Source organism: Canis lupus, chromosome 37 (genome assembly GCF_011100685.1).
Source record: "Canis lupus familiaris isolate Mischka breed German Shepherd chromosome 37, alternate assembly UU_Cfam_GSD_1.0, whole genome shotgun sequence".
Lineage (NCBI taxonomy): Eukaryota > Metazoa > Chordata > Mammalia > Carnivora > Canidae > Canis > Canis lupus.
The window spans coordinates 22,396,866-22,416,377 of NC_049258.1; the positions used below are offsets into that span (position 1 = coordinate 22,396,866).

Genomic DNA, 19,512 nt, shown 5'->3' on the forward strand with positions numbered 1-19,512 from the left:
AAAAAAAGGAGTCTTGAATCCCCAAGGCAATCTCGGAAGGAGGAGTCGTGTGTGCCAGAGGCCAGCTTTTTTATGGCACTAAGATGCCCATTTAGGAGCTTTGGGAAAGAAACACTGTCCTTAACCCCAGGTAGACACATAATTTTAACCTATAAGTACTTTTTATTTTCCTCAATTTTGCTGATGAATATGCCCTATTTAAACTTCAAACATAGAAAGAGGGGATCCTTGGGTGGCTCAGCGGTTTAGCACCTGCCTTTGGCCCAGGGCGTGTCTCTGCCTCCCTCTCTCCCTCTCTTCTCTCATGAATAAATAAAGAAAATCTTTAAATAAACTTCAAACATAGAACGAAACCTAAAACTTTAGAATTTTCCTCCAGTCTAGGTCAATAGTATCTACATGCCCAAAGAGGTGTTTGCATGTTATTTTAACGATTTCTTTGCTCTTAATACTTGGAAAATATCTCAGTGATAATTTAAACACTTGCAACTGATCTTCAAGTCCATAGCACAGTTGGCATTTGAATGACTACTTGGGTTCCTTCCTTCTTAGTAGCTGATTGCCTAAGACCTTATTAAACTCTTTACTTTTCTTTGAAGAAGCAGAATAAGTTGACTGGGGACATCCAAATGTTACCAAAGCATCCTGGTAAACTGGGTGTGCTCCAAGTGACATCATATTACAATTCTCTCTAGGAATCCAGAAAACAATACCTGGCCTCATCTTGAGCATAAAGAGTTAAAACATACTTCTAGAAGTACAGGTGATACGTCCACTGCCTTCTCCCAGACAAGTACAATCCACCATCATCCAGCCTTGATACGGCTTTTCCCAGGTCTCTCCAACAACGTAGGAAGTCCCAGCAGCGTGATCAAAACATTTCTCCGCTGTAGGGAAATTTGGATGAAAAACAGGGGGAAAAAAGGGTTATTTTGAATTGTGCAGTCTCCTTGTAATTTAAAGTATATTGTGTAAGCAAAAATCCAGCCACATTTTTTTTAAGTGGCACTCTGTTCAAAAAGAAGGGCACGCCCTGTAACTAAGCACATAGTAAGTAACCAAAGCGAAAGAAAGCTCAAGCCCAGCTGGCAGACAGAAATTCTGTTCTCCTAATAAGTACATGGACTGCATATACTCAGCTAGCACCACTGTTCACACCAGTATTTCAGTGAAAACGATCTAGATATGTGTTCATCTGTGGGAAACTATGCACAATTCCAATCTTAATTATGAATGGGTTAAAAAAAAAAAAGATGAGAAAGTTGTTTAAAATTTGATTCCTGCAAAAACAACTATAACACAAAGCAAAATAAAAGCTATTGAATTAATAAATAAGAAGTAAACAGTGAAATTTATAGGCAGAAACTTAGATTTGTATTTATAGAGTTCAATTAAAGATTGAGGCCAAAAGAAGCTCAAAAATGTTTATTTTGAAAAACAAACAAACAAACAAACTACCAAGGTGTGATAGAGCACACACAATATTGTTTCAGCCCAGCATGTTCCAACATAGGAATGTGTCAAAAGTGCCATCCTTTTCCTTTTAACTAATTTACATCTTGGCTAAGGAGAAATCTGAGACCAAATATTAAACCAAAGAAATGACTTTTTCCTAAATCTTTCAATTCTATCTTGTGCTTTTGAAACAAAATTAAGACTTTTATCAATGATTTGCACTTTCTGATCTGGCTCCTTCAGAACTACAGATTATAAAATATTTCAGTATTTGAAATGAAATTTCCATTTCATTCTTTTTTGAACTGACATTCAGATCCCGGGTCCCCGTGGATTTTCATTTAACCCAACATTTTGACTCTGCCTCCCCACCTCTCATTCATCCCTCAGAGTCACACACCTATGGGCTTGCAGGTCCATTCTCCTTTCCCATTACCGAGACAGACACACTCTAACATGTAACCACCAGTCTCATGTGGTCTCCTCCAGGTGTCACCGATCTTGTAGGACTGACCCCCTTCATGGCACCGGTCTGTTCAAGACAAAAGGCAGATGTTAGAGAGAGAGAATATTAAAAGAAAGAGAGAAAAAAGAGGAGAGGAGAGGAGAGGGGAGGGGAGGGGAGGGGAGGGGAAGAGAGAAGAGAAGAGAAGAGAAGAGAAGAGAAGAGAAGAGAAGAGAAGAGAAGAGAAGAGAAGAGAAGAGAAGAGAAGAGAAGAGAAGAGAAGAGATGAGATCTCATGTTCCATTTGGGTAGGTATTTAGGTTGGCCAAAGTAAGGACACAGAGAACACCTTGCCCATCAGAAGTAGGGGAAAACTTAACAAATCTGGCCACTTTGGGTCATTCAATTAAATGTCTTAATTTAAGCATGATGGGAAATCACACAGAAAACTGAATGGCAAGAAAAGGGGTCATAAATCCTGGTTCCTCAGAGAGATCACAGGAAATTGGTCCTAGAGCAGAAAAGAAAGGCTGGCAGGCATGACCTCCACACACACACAGCAGGGTGAGCCCGACTGAATGACAAAGCCACATCACATTGGGCATAGCTTTCCAGCTTTCAGGAGTGGGATCACCTCCATTTTACCCGAAGACAAATATGTCATATTGGCACAAATCAAATAGACGTATATACCTCGCAAGTAAGGCAATCTGGGTACTCTTCCAAGCTGTTAGGCATAGTGGCACATCCAAAGGCTGAATGTCCCCTCGACTATAAATGCTGTGGACCACTGAGTCTTAAGACTCCCAAGAAACTTGAATAAACCCTAACGTTAAATATGGGAAAAGCTGATTGGGTCCGTTCACAAGGGACTGCTTTGTTCTTTTGGAGAGAAGCCTTTCAAGCAACTTATACTTAAAGGATGGATTAAACAAACAAAATACTTTAATGGAGCCTGTTGGTAACCCGGGGAATCATAGTGGAAAGACTGCCTTGGCTAAACTAGAATTGATGAGAGTCAACAAAGTCCCCAAAGGTCTTTGGAAACACTAGTAGGCTAATCACTCCATCCTACCTTTGGGAATAGAGATATTTGCTTCCTGGGTAAAAACTATAGGTCACAAAGACGCCAGACTGCATCTGTGAGATGCAAGAGGTCTCTGCCTCACAAGCAAGAAGAGCACACCCCACGGTGGCTAATTCACTCTTTGTGACCATCTCCCAATCACTGAGGATGATCACTTCATCAGGCTGGCTTGAAGATGCCCAGGTAATATATAAAATGGACAATTCCTCTAAGTATGTCTTAACTGAAATGGAACTCAAGAGATCCCGTTGGTACTCGTAACTCCACACAGGCTCAACACCATTTCCACCTGGGCACAGAGCCACCTTCCAGAAGCCCTGGAACCAGCCGGGTGACCACATCAGAGCAACTGGTCACGGGGAGGGGGGGTGGTAAATCAGTCATGCGTAACAGAAAGCGACAATGATGGTACTGGAGAAATTCACATATATGATATTTGAGCGTCTTTATGGAATGTCTTTCTTACTTGACATAAATGATATTTTAGCATCATTTCACGGAATGTCCTTCTTACTTGCAATGGTGCAGCTAATTCTTCCACGCCCAGCTCCGATGCACGTACAGTCCCAGATCATGGAGTCCTTAGGGCGCTCATAAGTGTCACCCACGCGGTAGGTGTTCCCCGTGTACTTGTCAAAGCAAGTCTCTTCAGCTGAGGAGAGAAGGAAAGTCCACGTGGGCCTCACGTATGTAAAAGCATTTCTATTCCACTAATCCCATCCAGAGAAACACTCACTCCTCCATTCTGAGTAGCATGGTACAACCGAAGAATGTGAAAACATTTAAATGGGAGATCTAGATTGTGCCCCAGGCTTTAATGAAGCCTCAGCGTTTGAATTTTGACCAGTTCTCCCAATTTTCCGTAAATTAACTTCTATTGTAGAGGCTTCTCAGGCCCTTAGGAAAAAGCTGCTGGATTGTGAAGGAAGGCTTCAGATTCCGATCTCTGACTCAGCCAGCCAACCCAAGGTCCACGGAAAAGCAAACAATGTGAAGAGCCCCACCTCCCACCAGGCACTGTCATTTCTTAATCCTACTATTTCCATGTCAGCCTCACCAGTGCTCCTCTGTAGGAGTTGCCATGATTAACAAGAAACAGGACAATGGTCATAAAAGAACGAGAACTTTGAAGCAAGTGATTAGTGGTTTTTGGTAGCTGGCAAATCACTTTATAATATAGTGCCCAGAGAGTTTCCTGGCCCATAACCTTACAGTTGAAAATCTGAAATTCCTTTCTAATAAATTAAAAATTTATAAGCATTTTTTTTTTTTCTTGGACGGGGAACACAAAACCTTCCATTTTCTCATCAACAACTTTGGGAGAATAAAACAAAAAGAAGACTCTAGGGACTACTTTGGGATACACCGGTTCTTTTGTTTTAAAGGTAGAAGTAACACGTGAAAGGCAAATGGAAGCGGTTCTTAACACTTTTTAAAGAGGAAAAGACAGGGATCCCTGGGTGGCACAGCGGTTTAGCGCCTGCCTTTGGCCCGGGGCGCGATCCTGGAGACCCGGGATCGAATCCCATGTCGGGCTCCCGGTGCATGGAGCCTGCTTCTCCCTCTGCCTATGTCTCTGCCTCTCTCTCTCTCTCTCTGTGACTATCATAAATAAATAAAAATTAAAAAAAAAAAATAAAGAGGAAAAGACAGAAAATTGTGCTGGGGAAAAGGTGTATGTATTTTTATTACCAATGCTAAGTTTAATTAACAGGTACCAGTTCCCCATACACTAAAGGATTCCAACTGCCAGGCTCTCCCCCCCGCCCCCCCACTTACGTTCAGGTTTACTCTCGCAGTTAAAGCCTCGGCTCCCTCCGTAACAGGTACAAACCAAGGCATTTCCCAGGTAGGTGCGCTCCCATTGTTGGTTTATCTGATAGTGTTTCCCATTGTCGTAACAGCCAGCTATAAAGGATTGAAGAAAAAAAGTTATTCCATCTGCATGCCCCCTTTCTTCCAAAGTATGGAATTTTCTTGCACAGCTAAATGGATGACACTGAGCAACAAACATAGAAAAATAACTCACTCATCAGAACATCAGAATTAGTATTCTGATAACAATATTCCACAAAAATATAAGAAATTAGCTCCCGGAAGAGTTAACCACACAATCTGCACACGTAGATATTTAGGTATTCCTTCCCCCCACCGCACCCTCCCTCATCTTTTAACTTAGCTAAATGTTCTACAGTGAGGTCATTTCCATCTGGCCAGGGGTCTACATCAAAGGAATGGAAACATTTTGGACAGCAGATACCTGCAAGGACCTTCAATGCTTTTGGGGTGGGGTGGGGTGGGGTGGGGTGGAGAGCACGTCAAGAAGGACTTTAAGCAGTTTCCGTTAGCCCGGGCTAGCGGAGGGTGTGTCTCTGAAAAGCTGGGAAAGGAGTTCCCATCTGTGTTCTTGGAGAAGGGGCCTCAAGGGCCCCCAAAGCGCTCTCAAGTTGGTTAGCAGCCCCGCAGCTATCTAGCAGCCCCCTCTCCCCGCAATTCCCAGTTCAAAAATACTCAGGTATCTGGTAGCCAAGGGAGTCAGGAGCGCAAGGACCACAGGGGTCCCACAGGGGTCCCCCAGGGGTCCCCCAGCGAGCACGCTTAGGCCGGCCTCGGCTCCCTCCGCGGGGGGCGGGGGGCGCGGGGCTGCAGGGGCGCCCTCCCCGCGGCCCCCTGGCCCCCAGGCGCTCGCTCGCCCCGCGCGCTGCAAACTTCGGCGCGAGTCGGCGGGCGGCGCGGGCAGCTCTCGGTACTCACGCTTGCTCGGGCCGCCGGCCGCGGGGCCCTGGGGCTGCACGATCTGCTGCGCCTGCCTCCGGCCCCGGGCGGCCCCCGCCGAGCGCAGCGCGGCCCCCAGGGCGGGCACGGCGAGCAGCAGCAGCAGCCGCAGCCGGGCCCCCGGAGCCCCGAGCATCTCGAGCGCCGCGCGGACACGCGCTCAGCAGCGGGCGACAGGCCGCCGGGCCGGCTCCCGTGCAAGCGGCGGGGGCGGGGGCGGGGGGCTCCCTGCGGGGCCGCGGGGAGCGCGGGGGCCGGGCGGGCGGAGGGCGAGACGAGGGCGAGCGGAGGGCGGGACGGGAGGCGGCGGCGCTGCCCTCCTCCCCTGCGGAGCGCAGTCGGCGCGGGCGGCCGAGCCCGGGGCGCCCGGGCTTATATGGGACGGTCCCCTCCCGCCCCCCGCGAGGCCCGGGGCGCCGCGGAGGAGGGACGCCCGGCCCCCGCCCCCCTTCCCCCTCCCCCCCCCCCCGCCCCCGGCCGCCGCCGCCGCCGCCGCCGACCGCGCGCCCATTGGCCCGGGCCCCGGGTGACGTCAGGGGGGCTGTGGGTTCGCCGCGAACAAAAGAGATGCTGATCGCCCGCCAGGACCCGGGCCGGACAACTTTTTTTTTCGGTTTCCTTTGCGGTCGTCAAACTTTCTCGGGGCTGGAGGGGGAGGGATGGGAAGCGGCTGGACCGGGTAGACGGCGAGGAAGGGGAGGGGCCGGGGCGCGCGGGGGCCCCGCTTTCCCCTCCTCTTTTCCTGGGGGCTGCAGCGGGGTGGGGGGGGGATGAGGAGGAATCGCATCACCTCTGGAAAGGAAAAGGTGTGCTCGCTGGAGCGTACTTCGCGGGGACGCAAGGCCGTCCAGGGGCCACCGCCGTGCAGCTGGAGGGACGGGGCTGGCCCTCCTCCGGTTCCCGCTTCGGTCTAAAGTGCGCGACTTGGGACTCCCTTTCCTCGCGGCCGCGGCGCCCGGTCCAGGACCCCCAGCACCCCTGCACCCCTGCATCCCCGCACCTCCTGCACCCCTGCACCCCTGCATCCCCGTACCTCCTGCACCCCTGCACCCTTGCACCCCTGCATCCCCGCACCTCCTGCACCCCTGCGCCCTTGCACCCCTGCACCCCGCACCCCCTGGACTCCTGCACCCCTGCACGCGGCTGGGGAGCGCGGGAAGAAGCCAGCGTTCAAGGAGCTTCCACTAAGCATCTTCCATGAGTTTCTACTAAGTTCTCCGGGGGGCCGGGACGGTCTGGGAGAAATTCAGGAGAAGCTCTTTTTTTTTTTTTTTTTTTTGGAAAAAGACAAAGGAGCACTTTGCTTTTCAAAATGTGCAGGGAAGCCCGTCTTGGCTGCGGCTGGGGCGCCTGTTTCCACTCGAAGTGCAGTCAGTCGTGGACGGGCTCAGCGCTGCCAAGTTGGACGGGCTGCGGGGGAGAAAGGGCTTCCAGTCGCTGCCCCCGGTTCACCAGGCCCGTCACACCTGGAGACAGATCTCGTTGGGCTCCCCCAAAGCTAAGGCCATTTACAGCCTTCCTTCCCGGAGTCCCTTCCTCGCTTTGATTTGGCATTTTGGGGGGTAGACATCAGTTACATCACAGAATGAATGCCCTTCCCCTGGCCCCTGCTGCCAATCCCCCCCCCCACCTTATATTTCAATTGTTATGTATTCCAAGAATGTGGAAGGTTCCCATTTAAGGTTTCTCCCTCTTTCCCTCTAAAGGCAGAGCTGAAAGACTCTAGCATTTAGCAACTCATCACGTCAGACTGTTTTCAGACCAAGTCACACTTGCTTTAAAAGATCTTCAAAAAGAGGACTCTACAATTTTCTTCCCCAAGCCCCAAGAGACCCCAACTCAAAGCTCTGCCCTCCAGTCGTGTTAGTGGTACCGACCTCTTGTTTGCTTTGAGAACCTATGAAAGCTACTGGCAAAATGTTTATTTCTGCAAGTACTTGTTTTCTCCAAAAGTTCCACCTCCTCTAACTGCCACGGGGTAAAGAACTCTATGGTCTATAAAATGCCCAACACATCAAAGACACAAAACTAACATTTGTTTTTGTTAACGCACAGATTAAAAAAAAAAAAAAAAAAAAAAACCACAGCAAATATCAGTTCTTACAAACAGTGTAAAATAACTTCATGAGTAATCTTGGTGACCAACATTTCAAGTTGAGAGAGTGCCATGGATTTCCCCAAATTTAGAGTCCTGTCTGGGCTAGAGGTTTCTTTTTTTTTTTTCTCATCATCATTTGACAAAGGAGTTTTCTCTTTCAACTATAAAAAGGCCCCTTGTAAAATTCCTAGTAAAGTTCTGGGAAGCCAGAGGTAAGGATACCTGGAAATCAGGCTGTAAGCAAGATAAACCCAAAGCTAAAGCTTTCTTAAAATACATAGATTCTGGGGGAAGGAAATAAGTGGTTAGACAAATATTTTGTCAACAAAAAGCATGATAGTTTGATATATTTACTGTACTCAAAATACATTAGAATAACATGCATATGAGAGCTTGGGGGAAAAAGGACCGCCCTACATTTTAGAAGAAACTTTTGTACTTCAATCTTACTGAAAAATAATTTGTTTGAGGAAATCGTGTATCTCTTATAAATTATAAGCAAAAATATGAAAACATTTAACTGAATTTTGTGGGACTGTTTGGAAGTTTACCCTTTTACTTGAAATTTTTGGTTATTTTTCTTTACTTTGCACACAGAGACATTTCCTCAGTTAAGATAACAAGGCTTGCTTTGGTATTCTTTTATTATCAAAATCCCTGGTAACTCTGTAAGTCTATTATCTCCAACTGGAGAGATCATTAAATATTGAAGACCTCACTGACTCTGTTCTAACTCAACTGATAATGCCTGGGATCCCAGACGCCCTTGCATTTCTTAAGAATCCTGGGGACTCTTGACAGGGTGGGTTCCACAGTAGTAAGTAGCATCCTACCATACGCTTGGGTTTAGTAGTTAGATCCTTGGGTTTCTTTTTCTCCTCTAGGTTTGGAGAGGGAAGTGTGACAAGAGATAGAAAGTAAATTCATAGGGGGCTGGAGCGGGGCCCAGGAATTGACTGTAAATGGGCAGAAACCTTACTGGGGGGTGGGGGGGGGATGAAAAGAAATGTTCTAAAACTAGATTGTGATGGTAACTGCACAAATTGGTAAAGTGACTAAAAATCATAGAGTTGTACACTTCACATGGGTGAAGTTTTATGGTACATAAATTACACCTTGACAAAGTTGTGTTTTAAAAAATTGATCAAAAAGTCTTTTTACTTGCACCTCTTCTGATTTTGTTTCAAGGACACACTCCCAAGAGGCTGCAGCATACACAAGGCAGCCTCCTTTCTTCGTTTTTTTTCTGAGAGGAAGCCTCCCTTTAATAAGGAGCGGGTTCTTCCCTCTACCCCAGAAACCCCTTAGGAAACCCAGGATTTGTGGGATGGCATATATGTTTCGAGACAGAACAAATCCTCACTTAGAACAGTGCCCTGTTTCTCCGTGGAAATGCCGTGGCGATGGGGCTCTCCCAGAATTTAGAACAACTCAAAATGTCAAGAACGAAAAGATGCACATGTCTGTGTGTGGGGAGGTGGTGAAGTTGTTATTTGGATGTTTCCTTAGGCAGGCGGTGATTGGGGATTATGAGCAATTATGAAATCTGAACTGAATTGACTTCATTAGTTGAAGATCATGGTTATGCACAAAAAGAATTTATCAGATCCAGTCATTTCAAGAGGATTGAAATTAAAACAATTTAAGGGCTAAATTTATTTTTTATTTATTTTTATTTATTTATTTTTTTAATTTTTTTAAGGGCTACATTTTAAAAGGCAGGTTTTTTTTTTTTCCAAGTGAAAATGAGTTTCCTTTAAGAGTAATACACACATTGCAGACAATACCCTTTCGAGTTGAAACCCTGGCCTACTAAAAAAAAAAAAAAAAACTATCCCTGATAAGAAATAACTTCTGACCCAAAGTTTACCTTAAAGGAAGGTAGGCTGTTTTTTTTCTGAAAACCTTTGGCTTTTATCTTGTTCTTCATCTTTCTGGGTCTGGTTAGAAGGGAGGCCATTGACTAGTGACCTTTGGAACTTTCTGCCTTCAGAGCCCATAGTGTCTTTTTCTATTTCATGGCTTTCTACAGGAAGGAAGGCTGGATGGAGATAAATTGCAACAGTTTTGTTTCTTTATCTTGATTGTATTTTTGTCCGCAGGAGATCCTTCCCATCTTCTTCCCTTGAAAGCAGCCAAGCTTGCAAAACTGCTACTGGTTAAACACAGGTGTGAGAAGGAAAAATAAACTGCCCCATGGGCAGCCCTCATGGGCAGCCTGTCTGAGCAGTTTGTCAGGGCGCCTACAACCAGGGGGAAAAATATGTGATAAGGGCTTTAAATTATACCTTGAAAGCTAGCCAGTTTCCACTTAATAAGCATTTTGTTTATATTTTAAGTTACTTTATTATTTAATCAGCACTTTTAAAAGCCTTCATCTGTGCCCTTTGTTTTTTACCAGGAGCACTCTTTTCTCATTAAAGTAACTCCCAAAAGGCTTTTTTTTTTTTTTTTTTTTGCAAAGGAGTCTAATTCATCCTGGAACACTTCACCAAAACTATGACAGAGAACGCTCAGCTTCCCAAGGTAGGTAACAGTTTCTGGGAGAATTTTTATTTTTGTGCATTGCTCCTTTTTCCGGTTTTACTTTTATTTTATATTGGTGGCTTTAAAGATTTGTTTCGAAAGGCTGAATTTTTGTTGTTGTTGTTGTTGTTTTGTTTTTACAAACTTAAAATATTTTTTAAAACACGTCAAGGATTTCCACTCCTTAAATTATTTTCCATCCTTTTACATTCATGTACTTCTGGTATCTCATATGCAGCTAATCCTGAAGGTTGTGTCAGATGCTTAAAAATAACTGTACCCATTATCTCTTAAATAAACTTTCAAACCAACAAGAGTATTGCGATAATAGATGGTCAATAGGTGATCATTCTATGGACTCTTTTTAGTTGATTAATTAGTTATAATAAAGAGATTCAACTGAATTATAAAAGTGAAAGTAAATACATCTCTAAATCTATGCTGACCATTTTCTAGATAATTTTAAAATACTCTGTTATTAACTCTGAACATGAGATGCAACAGATAGATACTTAAGATCACTACTAAATTGGGGTGCCTGGCTGGCTCAGTCAGAAGAGTAGGTGATTCTTGATCTCGGGCTTGTGAGTTCGAGACTCATGCTGGGTGTAGAGATTCCTTAAAAATAAAATCTCAAAAAAAAAAAAAAAAAAGGAAAGAAATTTTAAAAATCATTCCTGGGTCAAACATGGAAAACGAGGCAAGCTCAAGTGCCAGCATCAGGTCATGGAGATTCCGGGCACCTGAAGAGAAATACATTTAGATTTCATTAAGTACTTACTCTGAGCCAGACTCAGACTCTATACTAAGTGCTTTTTTTTTTTTTTTTTTTTTTTTCATTCAACCATCAACAACCATCTGAAATAAATACTGTCCTCTGCTCAGTCGCTCTTACCGACAAGGTCTGAAGCTTGGAATGATGTTTTGTGAATCACCAGCCTTGTTAGAATTATGATACCACCTAATGATCCTCCTCTGGAATGAAGGTGTGGGCAAAGCAATGGGCTGGAGAATTTAGAGGCTGATTGCTTCAGCAGGGGACAAATTTATTCAGAAGATGTCACACAGGACTCTATAACCTGATACGTTACTGTTTGTCACCTGTGGTATCCAGGGCCATTCTTTTTGTGAACCAGTTTCCTTCAAACCGTCCAACTATGGATGTTCTGAATCGCACAAGGAGGACTATTACCCCGGGCCCCCCAGCCTACAAGCATGCTGGAGCAGAGTCTCTGTCCTGTTTACTCTGTGTGCCCAGCACAGGGCACAAGGCACTATGGGGTAAGCACTTGGGATGATGAATGAAAGGAAGGCAGGCTAGATGATGAGCGCTCTCAAATTATTCACATTTGGGGATTATTTATCCAGCTGATCCCATTACTAAGTGCTCTGCATGTGTTATTTTAATTTATTGTCAAAGTGACTGCCAGAAATGGATATAAATAGCCCCAATTTTCTCTCTGAGGCTCAGAGAGTTTTGAAGATGGTCCTTGAGCTTGTGCCGTAAGGAGAGGGACAAAGCCGGGACTTCAGTCAAGAGCTTCCTGATGTAAAATCCATGCCCTTCACCATTCACCTCATTTAAGTTTTAAGAAATCTGGAAAAGTTCTTGGATGGTTACTTATTTTTCTGGTCCCCCCAGATCTCCATGCTGGTCCCCCTCCATCTCCTTCACGACCTTGTTCTGCCCTGGGGGCTGACCCTTGGACTAGACGAAAGACTCCTCTGCTTCCTGGAGGCCTTCGGTGCTCCCTCTCCAGGGCCACGGTTCTGATGGCCCCTGCCTCTCTCTAGAACATGCATTCTCGGAGGGTGAAAACTGGTTCTTGAGGTGTGGGTAGGGGTTAAAAAAAACAAAAAACCCAAACAACCCAACCCTACCTGATAAAATCTTTTTTCTTCATTGGTAATTTCTACCTAATTTATTAGGTAGAATTTGGATTAGATTTAATTTTTGGAGTGAGGGAGGAGGTTGAGGTAGATGTAAGAACTATAAAGAAATAGCGGAGAACACTGGTCTGGAACCACATTGTCTGCCAGACTGATCTCTGAAGCTCCAGCCCTCACTGGCTCCCTCCTATGATGGCAGCCCTCGTAGTGACAAGACTTCACACCTTGCTGGTCCCTCGGGGTCTCAAACATCCCTTCATCCCTTGGCTATTCCCTTGCCTTTTTACCAGAGCCTTCACCAACGTCTTTCACGGGAAATTATTTGAATTCTGTTTCCTGATGAACTCTGACAATACAGATGCCAACAGTTTCTAACAATGACAAGAATAGTTCACATAAGCTATGGTTTAGGGGCACCTGGGTTGCTCAGTGGTGAGCGTCTCCCTTCAGCTCAGGGTGTGATTCTGGGGTCCTGGGATCGAGTCCTGCATCGGGCTCCCCACAGGGAGCCTGCTTCTTCCTCTGCCTGTGTCCCTGCCTCTCTCTCTGTGTCTTTCATGAATAAATTAATAAAATCTTTTTTTAAAAAAAGGTTTTTTTTTTTAATATAAGTTGTAAATTATAGCCAAACAGATGTAGGGAACATGAATTCTTTTTCAAACTTAGCAAATAATATGACTCAGTGCTTTCTCCTTGTATTTCCCATGTCTTGGCTTTTTTTTTTTTTTTTCTCTGTTTCTCTCTCTGGTGAATACGTGCCCCTCAAATACTATATCTTTCCCAGAGCAAAATGCTCTGATGACTGGAACAAATGATCTAATGGCTATACAATTACAAAGAAAAGAAAACAAGATTTTATTTTTAGGTATGTATGTTTTAACTTCTTGACTCCCTTGGAAATTATTTGACTTATCTACCAAGTAATTTGTTCATACAAAGAAGTTGGGATCAAGAGCTTTACCACCCCAGAAACAGAAACTGATCTTTAAAAGTCCCTCATGAATCTACAAATGTCATATATGTAAAAGCTAAGAGTTTTTACACGTTTTCCATATATGTAAAGATGAGTTTGGCTTTTGAATGCATTTAGATTCTGAAATAATTTAGCTGAGAGCTTGTAAAGTCAAGGAAAGTTTATTCGATTGCTCTACTTTTGAAAGCAGTGAACTCCAAGGCCTTATCAATAATCAGTGTAGATTAATTCCTTACGCAGGAGCAAAACTTTCTTGGACAGATCTTATGGATCAGTAATCATAGCCTTTCAGAGACTCTCCATCAAAAACACGCAATAGTCTGTTATACTTTTCATCTTAAAATACAACATTTAGGAACACAATTTTTCATAAAACGTTTTGAAACATCCCATATCGTCATATCGTGTTCTGATGTTTCAGTTTACTCATCTTTTAAAAACTGAAGAACCCATTTACGTTTAGGTTAATTTGGAAACTAAAAGCAATTGTAGTATCTTTGTCAGCTCTGTGTGATTCATTACAGCTCATCTTAAAGATACTTGCTCATTTATCCTCTAGTTTTTACAGCACAGTGGTCACATTTTTGTCAATATGTACAAAATTCTTGAAGGATTCCTGATAGCTTACTCACACATTCTATTGATTTTCCCATTTTCTTGGTCCAATTCAATTCTGAAGCAGAATAACCCAAATGTATACAGGCCCAAATTATAAATTCATTTCAGTTTGGAAGGGAGCAATACCAACCATGAATTCTAGTTAGAACATCACATTTGTTCTGATACTTTCTAACCTCTTCCTCTCTGAGGAAGTGAGTTTTTCAACTTAGGCACATGATATATCAAATTAGAAGATATTCTCCTTGACTTATGAAAATCTTTGTTTTTTCATTATATGTTTCTTTTTTTTTTTTTTAAGACTGATTTATTTATTTGAAAGAGAGAGAAAGAAGCTCAAGTGTGCAAATGAGGGGGGCAGGGCAGAGGGAGAGAGAATATCTGAGCAGACTGCCGCTGAGGATGGAGCCCCAGGCGGTGGTGTTCCATCTACAACCCGTGAGATCAGGGCAAAACCAGGAGTCTGGATGCTTAACCGACTGAGCCACCCGGGCGCTCCCATTCTCTGTTAGTTATTAAATTTGTTTTTTAATTGTGGGCTAATTAAAATCACCTGAAGTTATGACCTAGACAACTGATTCTAATATTCCAGCAAACTGATTTTGGTTATTCTCAAATAATAACATTATTTAGAGAGAGCTATAATGAGAGAATTTTTAAAAATTTAAAAAAACATGGACAAACTGTTTTCTCTAAAATGTTCCTTTAAGATTTTTAACAGTTTAATGGTATAATTGACACATAATAAACTGCACATACTTAAGAGTACAATTTGATAAATGTTGGCCTGTGTGTACACTCAAGAAATGATCACCACAATTAAGATATTGAACATATCCATCACCTTCAAAGGTTCCCTTATTCCCTTGGGCAATCCCATCCTCCTGCCTCATCTATCCTCAGGTGACCACTAATTTGTTTTCTGTCACTATGGATGAGTTTGCATATTCTAGAGTCTTATATAAACAGAGCCATACTGTGTGGAGATATATATCCACACACTGTATGGACATTCATACAAATGAATATATACACATATATTCATTCTTTCTATTACTAAATAGTATTCAATTAAATAAACTATGATGTATTTGCCTATTCATCTGCTGATGGACATTTGAGTGGTTTTTGATCACTAGAAATAGAAACCATAAAAAACATTTGCATGTGAATGTTCTTCTTTTGGGTAAATGTTTAAGAGTGGAATGGCTGGATCATATCATAGGTATATTTTTTAACATCTTAAGAAAATCCCAAATGGTTTTCCAAACTAGTTGTACCATTTTGCATTCCCACCAGCAATGTATGCAGACTGCAGTTTCTTAACATTCTTGTCAACACTTAACAATGGTCATCTTTTACATTTTAACCATTCTAATAAATATATAGTGACTTTATGATTTTAACTTGCATTTTCTTAATGACTAGTGATGTTAAGCATCTTTCAATGTGCTTATCTGCCATTTATATATCTTGTAAAATGGCTGCTCCAAATTTTTTCTCATTTTTAAGCTGTATTTTTGTTGTTGAGTTTTGAGAACTTTCTATGTATTCTAAGATACAAGTTATCAGATACATGCTTTGAAAATATTGTCTCGTGGTATATAGCTTGTCTTTTTTTCTACAGTGGTATGTTTTGAATTGCAAAATTTTCCTAATTTGATTAAGTACAGTTCATAGTTGTTGTCCTACCTCATTTGTTTGGGTTTCTTATGGTTTATTGTCCCTTGTTACCTGATGTCTTGCATCTTGAAGACTATGGTTTCATATACTTTTTTTCTCTCTCCCTCTCTCTTGAGAGAGATCAAGCTCTCTCTCTACCCACATTTTTTAAGTTGTTTCAAATGAGATTGTAAATTTGTTTCCTATAATCCTATCTTAGCTGAAAGTGGGAGTCCTCTTGAGTTTTCAGAGATCTTGAATATATTAATAAGTTGAAAAAAATGCTATGCCTTCCTTCCAATATAACTTGGAGTTCTATTATACATTTTTAGATATGTTTGTGTCTCTTTTATTTTGTGCCCAATAGAAGTATTACTTTTAGGAATTTTTTATTACATAGATTCTTTAACTGCTGTCTTAATATTTCCTTTCAGCTTATAACACATTATTTCCTTTTCTTCCAGTTTGCTTTTTGAAAACAAATTTTATTTCTCTTGGAACATGATGTCAAAGACTGAAATTGGAAGAAAGTGTAAGCTCAAATCCATGGAAAAGACAACACAGGAAACAAATGCTGTAACCATGGCTACTCTAGATGCTGAATGAAATGGTTATTAAGCTAATTGGTAGATAATCCTGGCATCTATTATCATTTAATATAATTAGTGTATAAATAAGGTGATAAAAATTATGCTCTGTGTGAAGTTGTTCCTGATGATTGTTGTCTCTGTGTGCAAGTGAGAAAACTAATAAGAAAATGATGATTATTAGTGGCAAAAATAATAATAAGTATAGGCCTTCTCTGGTTATTCTGGCCCAATATGATATTTTTCTTCTTGCATTGATTATACTTATATTCCTTTCCACATAGACTGGTGTATTGTTATGGCTCCTTAGAACAATTTTTTATATGGATTCTTTTCTCCCCAGTAACACTGTAAACTCTTTGATGGTAGGCATTGAATTCACTCCTACTAAAAGACTTTTTATTTCTGTTAGTTGAGGTTCTGTAAGGAATATGATGGAGACTGGCCATATTCTCTTCTTCCACAGTTAGTCCCTTTGTGCACAACTGGACTCCATTTTACAGCCTCCTCTGCAGTTAGGAATTGCAATGGAAATAGTTCTCACCAGTGGAATGTGAGAAGTGATGTGTCCCTACTGTGGAGTCTGAGACTTAATTCAATGAGCCTACCTCCTTCAGATTCTTGTATTTCTTCCCACCAGTTGAAAACCCAGTCCTGAGGGAGGATTGTTGACCAAGAGTTTACATGTTTACTCTTCATGTGGCAGATGAGAGAATTTCTCTCTGGACTGAGTCTCTTTGGAAAGAGTGATGGGTAGATACAATGAAATGGCCAGATGCCAACCCAGTCACCTCCAGTGATGCCAGCTCCATCATGTGCCCAGAGTTTCCAAACAGATCTTTGGTGCCTCAATTCTAAATCTAAATAGACAGCCAAAGGTCACCAAACATTTAAAGAAAACCTCTTATGTGAAAAAAAGATCACAATGGACAGAACAAAAAGATTTGGATGAGTGACAATGCAAGAAATGGAAGAAAACAAAAAACAAAATAAATGAAACCCAAAACTCCATGACTGTAGAGAGAGAAAATACTTATTGTATGAATTTTAAAAAAGTAGTTATGGATGTATGGGCATTCAGAGGGAAGAAATTACCATCAAATTAAAAAACTAGGGTAGCAGAAACTCTAAGTATTGATTTTACGAGGAATTATGACGGAATCGGGAAGATAAAAGAAAGGGACGTGTGTACAGGGAGTGAGTAAGGTGGCAGAGGAAGGAAAGATGGGGAGGGATGGGGTAAAACAGCTGTTTTTCATTATCAACTTTGTACTAGGGACAGCTGGGTGGCTCAGTGGTTGAGTGTCTACCTTCGGCTCAGGTAGTGATCCCGGGGTCCTGGGATCGAGTCCCACATCTGGCTTCCCATGGGGAGCCTGCTTCTCCTTCTGCCTATGTCTCTGCCTCTCTCTCTGTTTCTCTCCTGAATAAATAAAATCTTAAAAAAGAACCCCAAAACTTTATACTAATTATCACTTGATAAAAATAGAATCAAATTATATAAAAAAAGCAAAATAATAGGGAAAAAGAACTGTCAAGACACTTGATTTAAACTGAATGTTCTTAGTTGTTCTAGCACTGGAGATAGATATTGCAGTTTTCTCTAATTCAATAGCTTTCCAAGTTGGAAGGACAGTGAGAGGCCAGGACAAATGAGAGATTTCCACTACCCAAGCCACAAGCTATCTTTGGCAAACAAGATTTATTTATTTATTTCAGCTCCTTGGGGATGAATCAAAAGTCTTATTCCAGAGCTCAGATACTTCAACATGTCCTGACCAAGGGGACATTTGAAGAACAAGGGGATAGTAGACACTAGATCAGAAATCCTAGGGGAGGACTTGTGATTATTTCTAGGGTGTACTGATGATCTAATGTATAGCTATTAAAAATAGTCAAAATTATACCATAGCTATACTGTATGAAGTGAAATTAAATAACTGAAAATAAAAATGCATATGCCTTTCAATGTAGCAATCTCGAATTCATATCTTTTTTTTTTTTAGGATACCTAACAATGCACAGATCACCAGATCTAGGGGCCAAATCTAGCCCATCTTTTGTTTCTGTGCAGCCTGTGAGCTAAGAACAGGTTTTAGATTTTCAAACAGTCAAAAAAAAAAAGATTTTCAAACAGTCGGGAAAACCAAGAGAATAATATTGTATAAGACAATTACATGAAATTCAAATTTCAGTGTTCATAAATAAAATTTTGCTGGAATACCACCATGCCCATTTTTTAGACATATTGCCTATGGCTGCTTTCTAGCTACAGTGACAGAGTTATGCAGCAAGAGAGACCATGTGAACCACAAAACTGAAAATATTTACTATTTGTCGCTTTAGGAAAAAAAGTTTGCTGACTCTTGACGTAGACCAACTGAGTGAAGTATCTTTCCAGATTACTATCCTGTTTCTTCTAATCTTCTCAATTGTCTTGCCCACACCCAAGTCAAAACTAATATTTTAAATTCCCCACTTGATCACGTCTTTCCAAAGTAATTCAAATTAATTTTCAAGGAAAATGCGCTTTTCACACTTCTATTTCAAAGGTTCAAAAATAATTAAATTGCATGATTGTAAAGACAAGTACAGATGGGATAAACAGTTTGGTACCTGACAACTGACCCTGTAAATATACAACCCAACTGATTGGAGCAGAAGGGCATTGGCATGTTGGACAGGACCATGGGCTTTGAGCATGCCTGGGATCGCCATTATGTTCTAAGGAGAGAAAGCAGAGCGCAGGTTAACATGGTGCATGGCTTGAGTTGTTTAAGACATTTTACATTGAAATTGTGGTCTGGTTATTTCAGCTGTTTAGTTTCCTCACCCCAACTTAAAGTATAAACCCCCAAAGGGCAGAGGGTTATTCTCACACTCCTTTGTATCCTTTCCCCAAGCGTGGAGAGCTGAACACAGCACATGGCCAAGGTACAGTCAGAGCCTCCTGATGGGAGGTTATTTAATGAAGCTCCTGCAAGCCTGCAGGTGACAGGTGAAGCTCCTGCAGGGTGGCAATTCCTGGGGTAAGTCAGTTCTCACAGCCACGTGGAAAGGTCTGCTCAACCACTGATTTTAAGCCCTCAATCTGTTTTGATTTGTGATGCTGTATTTCTTTTTTGCCATTCTCCCAAATGACACTTCAGCTTTCCTGATTCATTTTTATGCTTTCTCGTCTACCGCTTCAATATTGGACTCTTGCCTAAGCAGCAAAATTCAAAGAAAAGTCTCCTGTCAGAACTGCTGATGTGAAAGAAGACCATAAGGTTCAAATGACTTCATAGTGCATAAAACAATGTGAGTGAAAATGGGCACATTACTTATTGTTCCTGACCAAGATGGGGATGCAATGGAAAGCTTGCTCAGTTTTGGTGAGAAGGGAAAGCTTCTTGC

At 42.2% G+C, this 19,512-nt stretch overlaps 1 protein-coding gene and 1 long non-coding RNA gene across 3 annotated transcripts in view; one reads left to right on the plus strand and one right to left on the minus strand.

Annotated features, from left to right (window-relative positions):
* FN1 (fibronectin 1) overlaps window positions 1-5,898 on the minus strand; it is a 66,451-nt gene extending 60,553 nt beyond the window's left edge. The window contains exons 1-5 of the mRNA XM_038585906.1: window positions 5,742-5,898; window positions 4,767-4,895; window positions 3,502-3,639; window positions 1,856-1,987; window positions 750-887 (exon numbers count right to left, since the gene is read on the minus strand). Of these exons, the coding sequence (XP_038441834.1) occupies window positions 750-887; window positions 1,856-1,987; window positions 3,502-3,639; window positions 4,767-4,895; window positions 5,742-5,898 (694 nt within the window). The remainder of the gene's footprint in view (window positions 1-749; window positions 888-1,855; window positions 1,988-3,501; window positions 3,640-4,766; window positions 4,896-5,741) is intronic.
* Window positions 5,899-10,309: 4,411 nt separating this feature from the next.
* Window positions 10,310-18,141, plus strand: LOC106558322. 2 transcript variants are annotated; one of them, XR_005384973.1, is made up of 5 exons: window positions 10,311-10,386; window positions 11,272-11,372; window positions 11,501-11,667; window positions 14,169-14,374; window positions 15,994-18,141. It is a non-coding gene; the product is annotated as an uncharacterized LOC106558322 (long non-coding RNA). The 2 variants fall into 2 exon arrangements; XR_005384974.1 differs by lacking the exon at window positions 11,272-11,372 and having other exon boundaries at window positions 10,310-10,386.
* The last annotated feature ends 1,371 nt before the right edge of the window (window positions 18,142-19,512 follow it).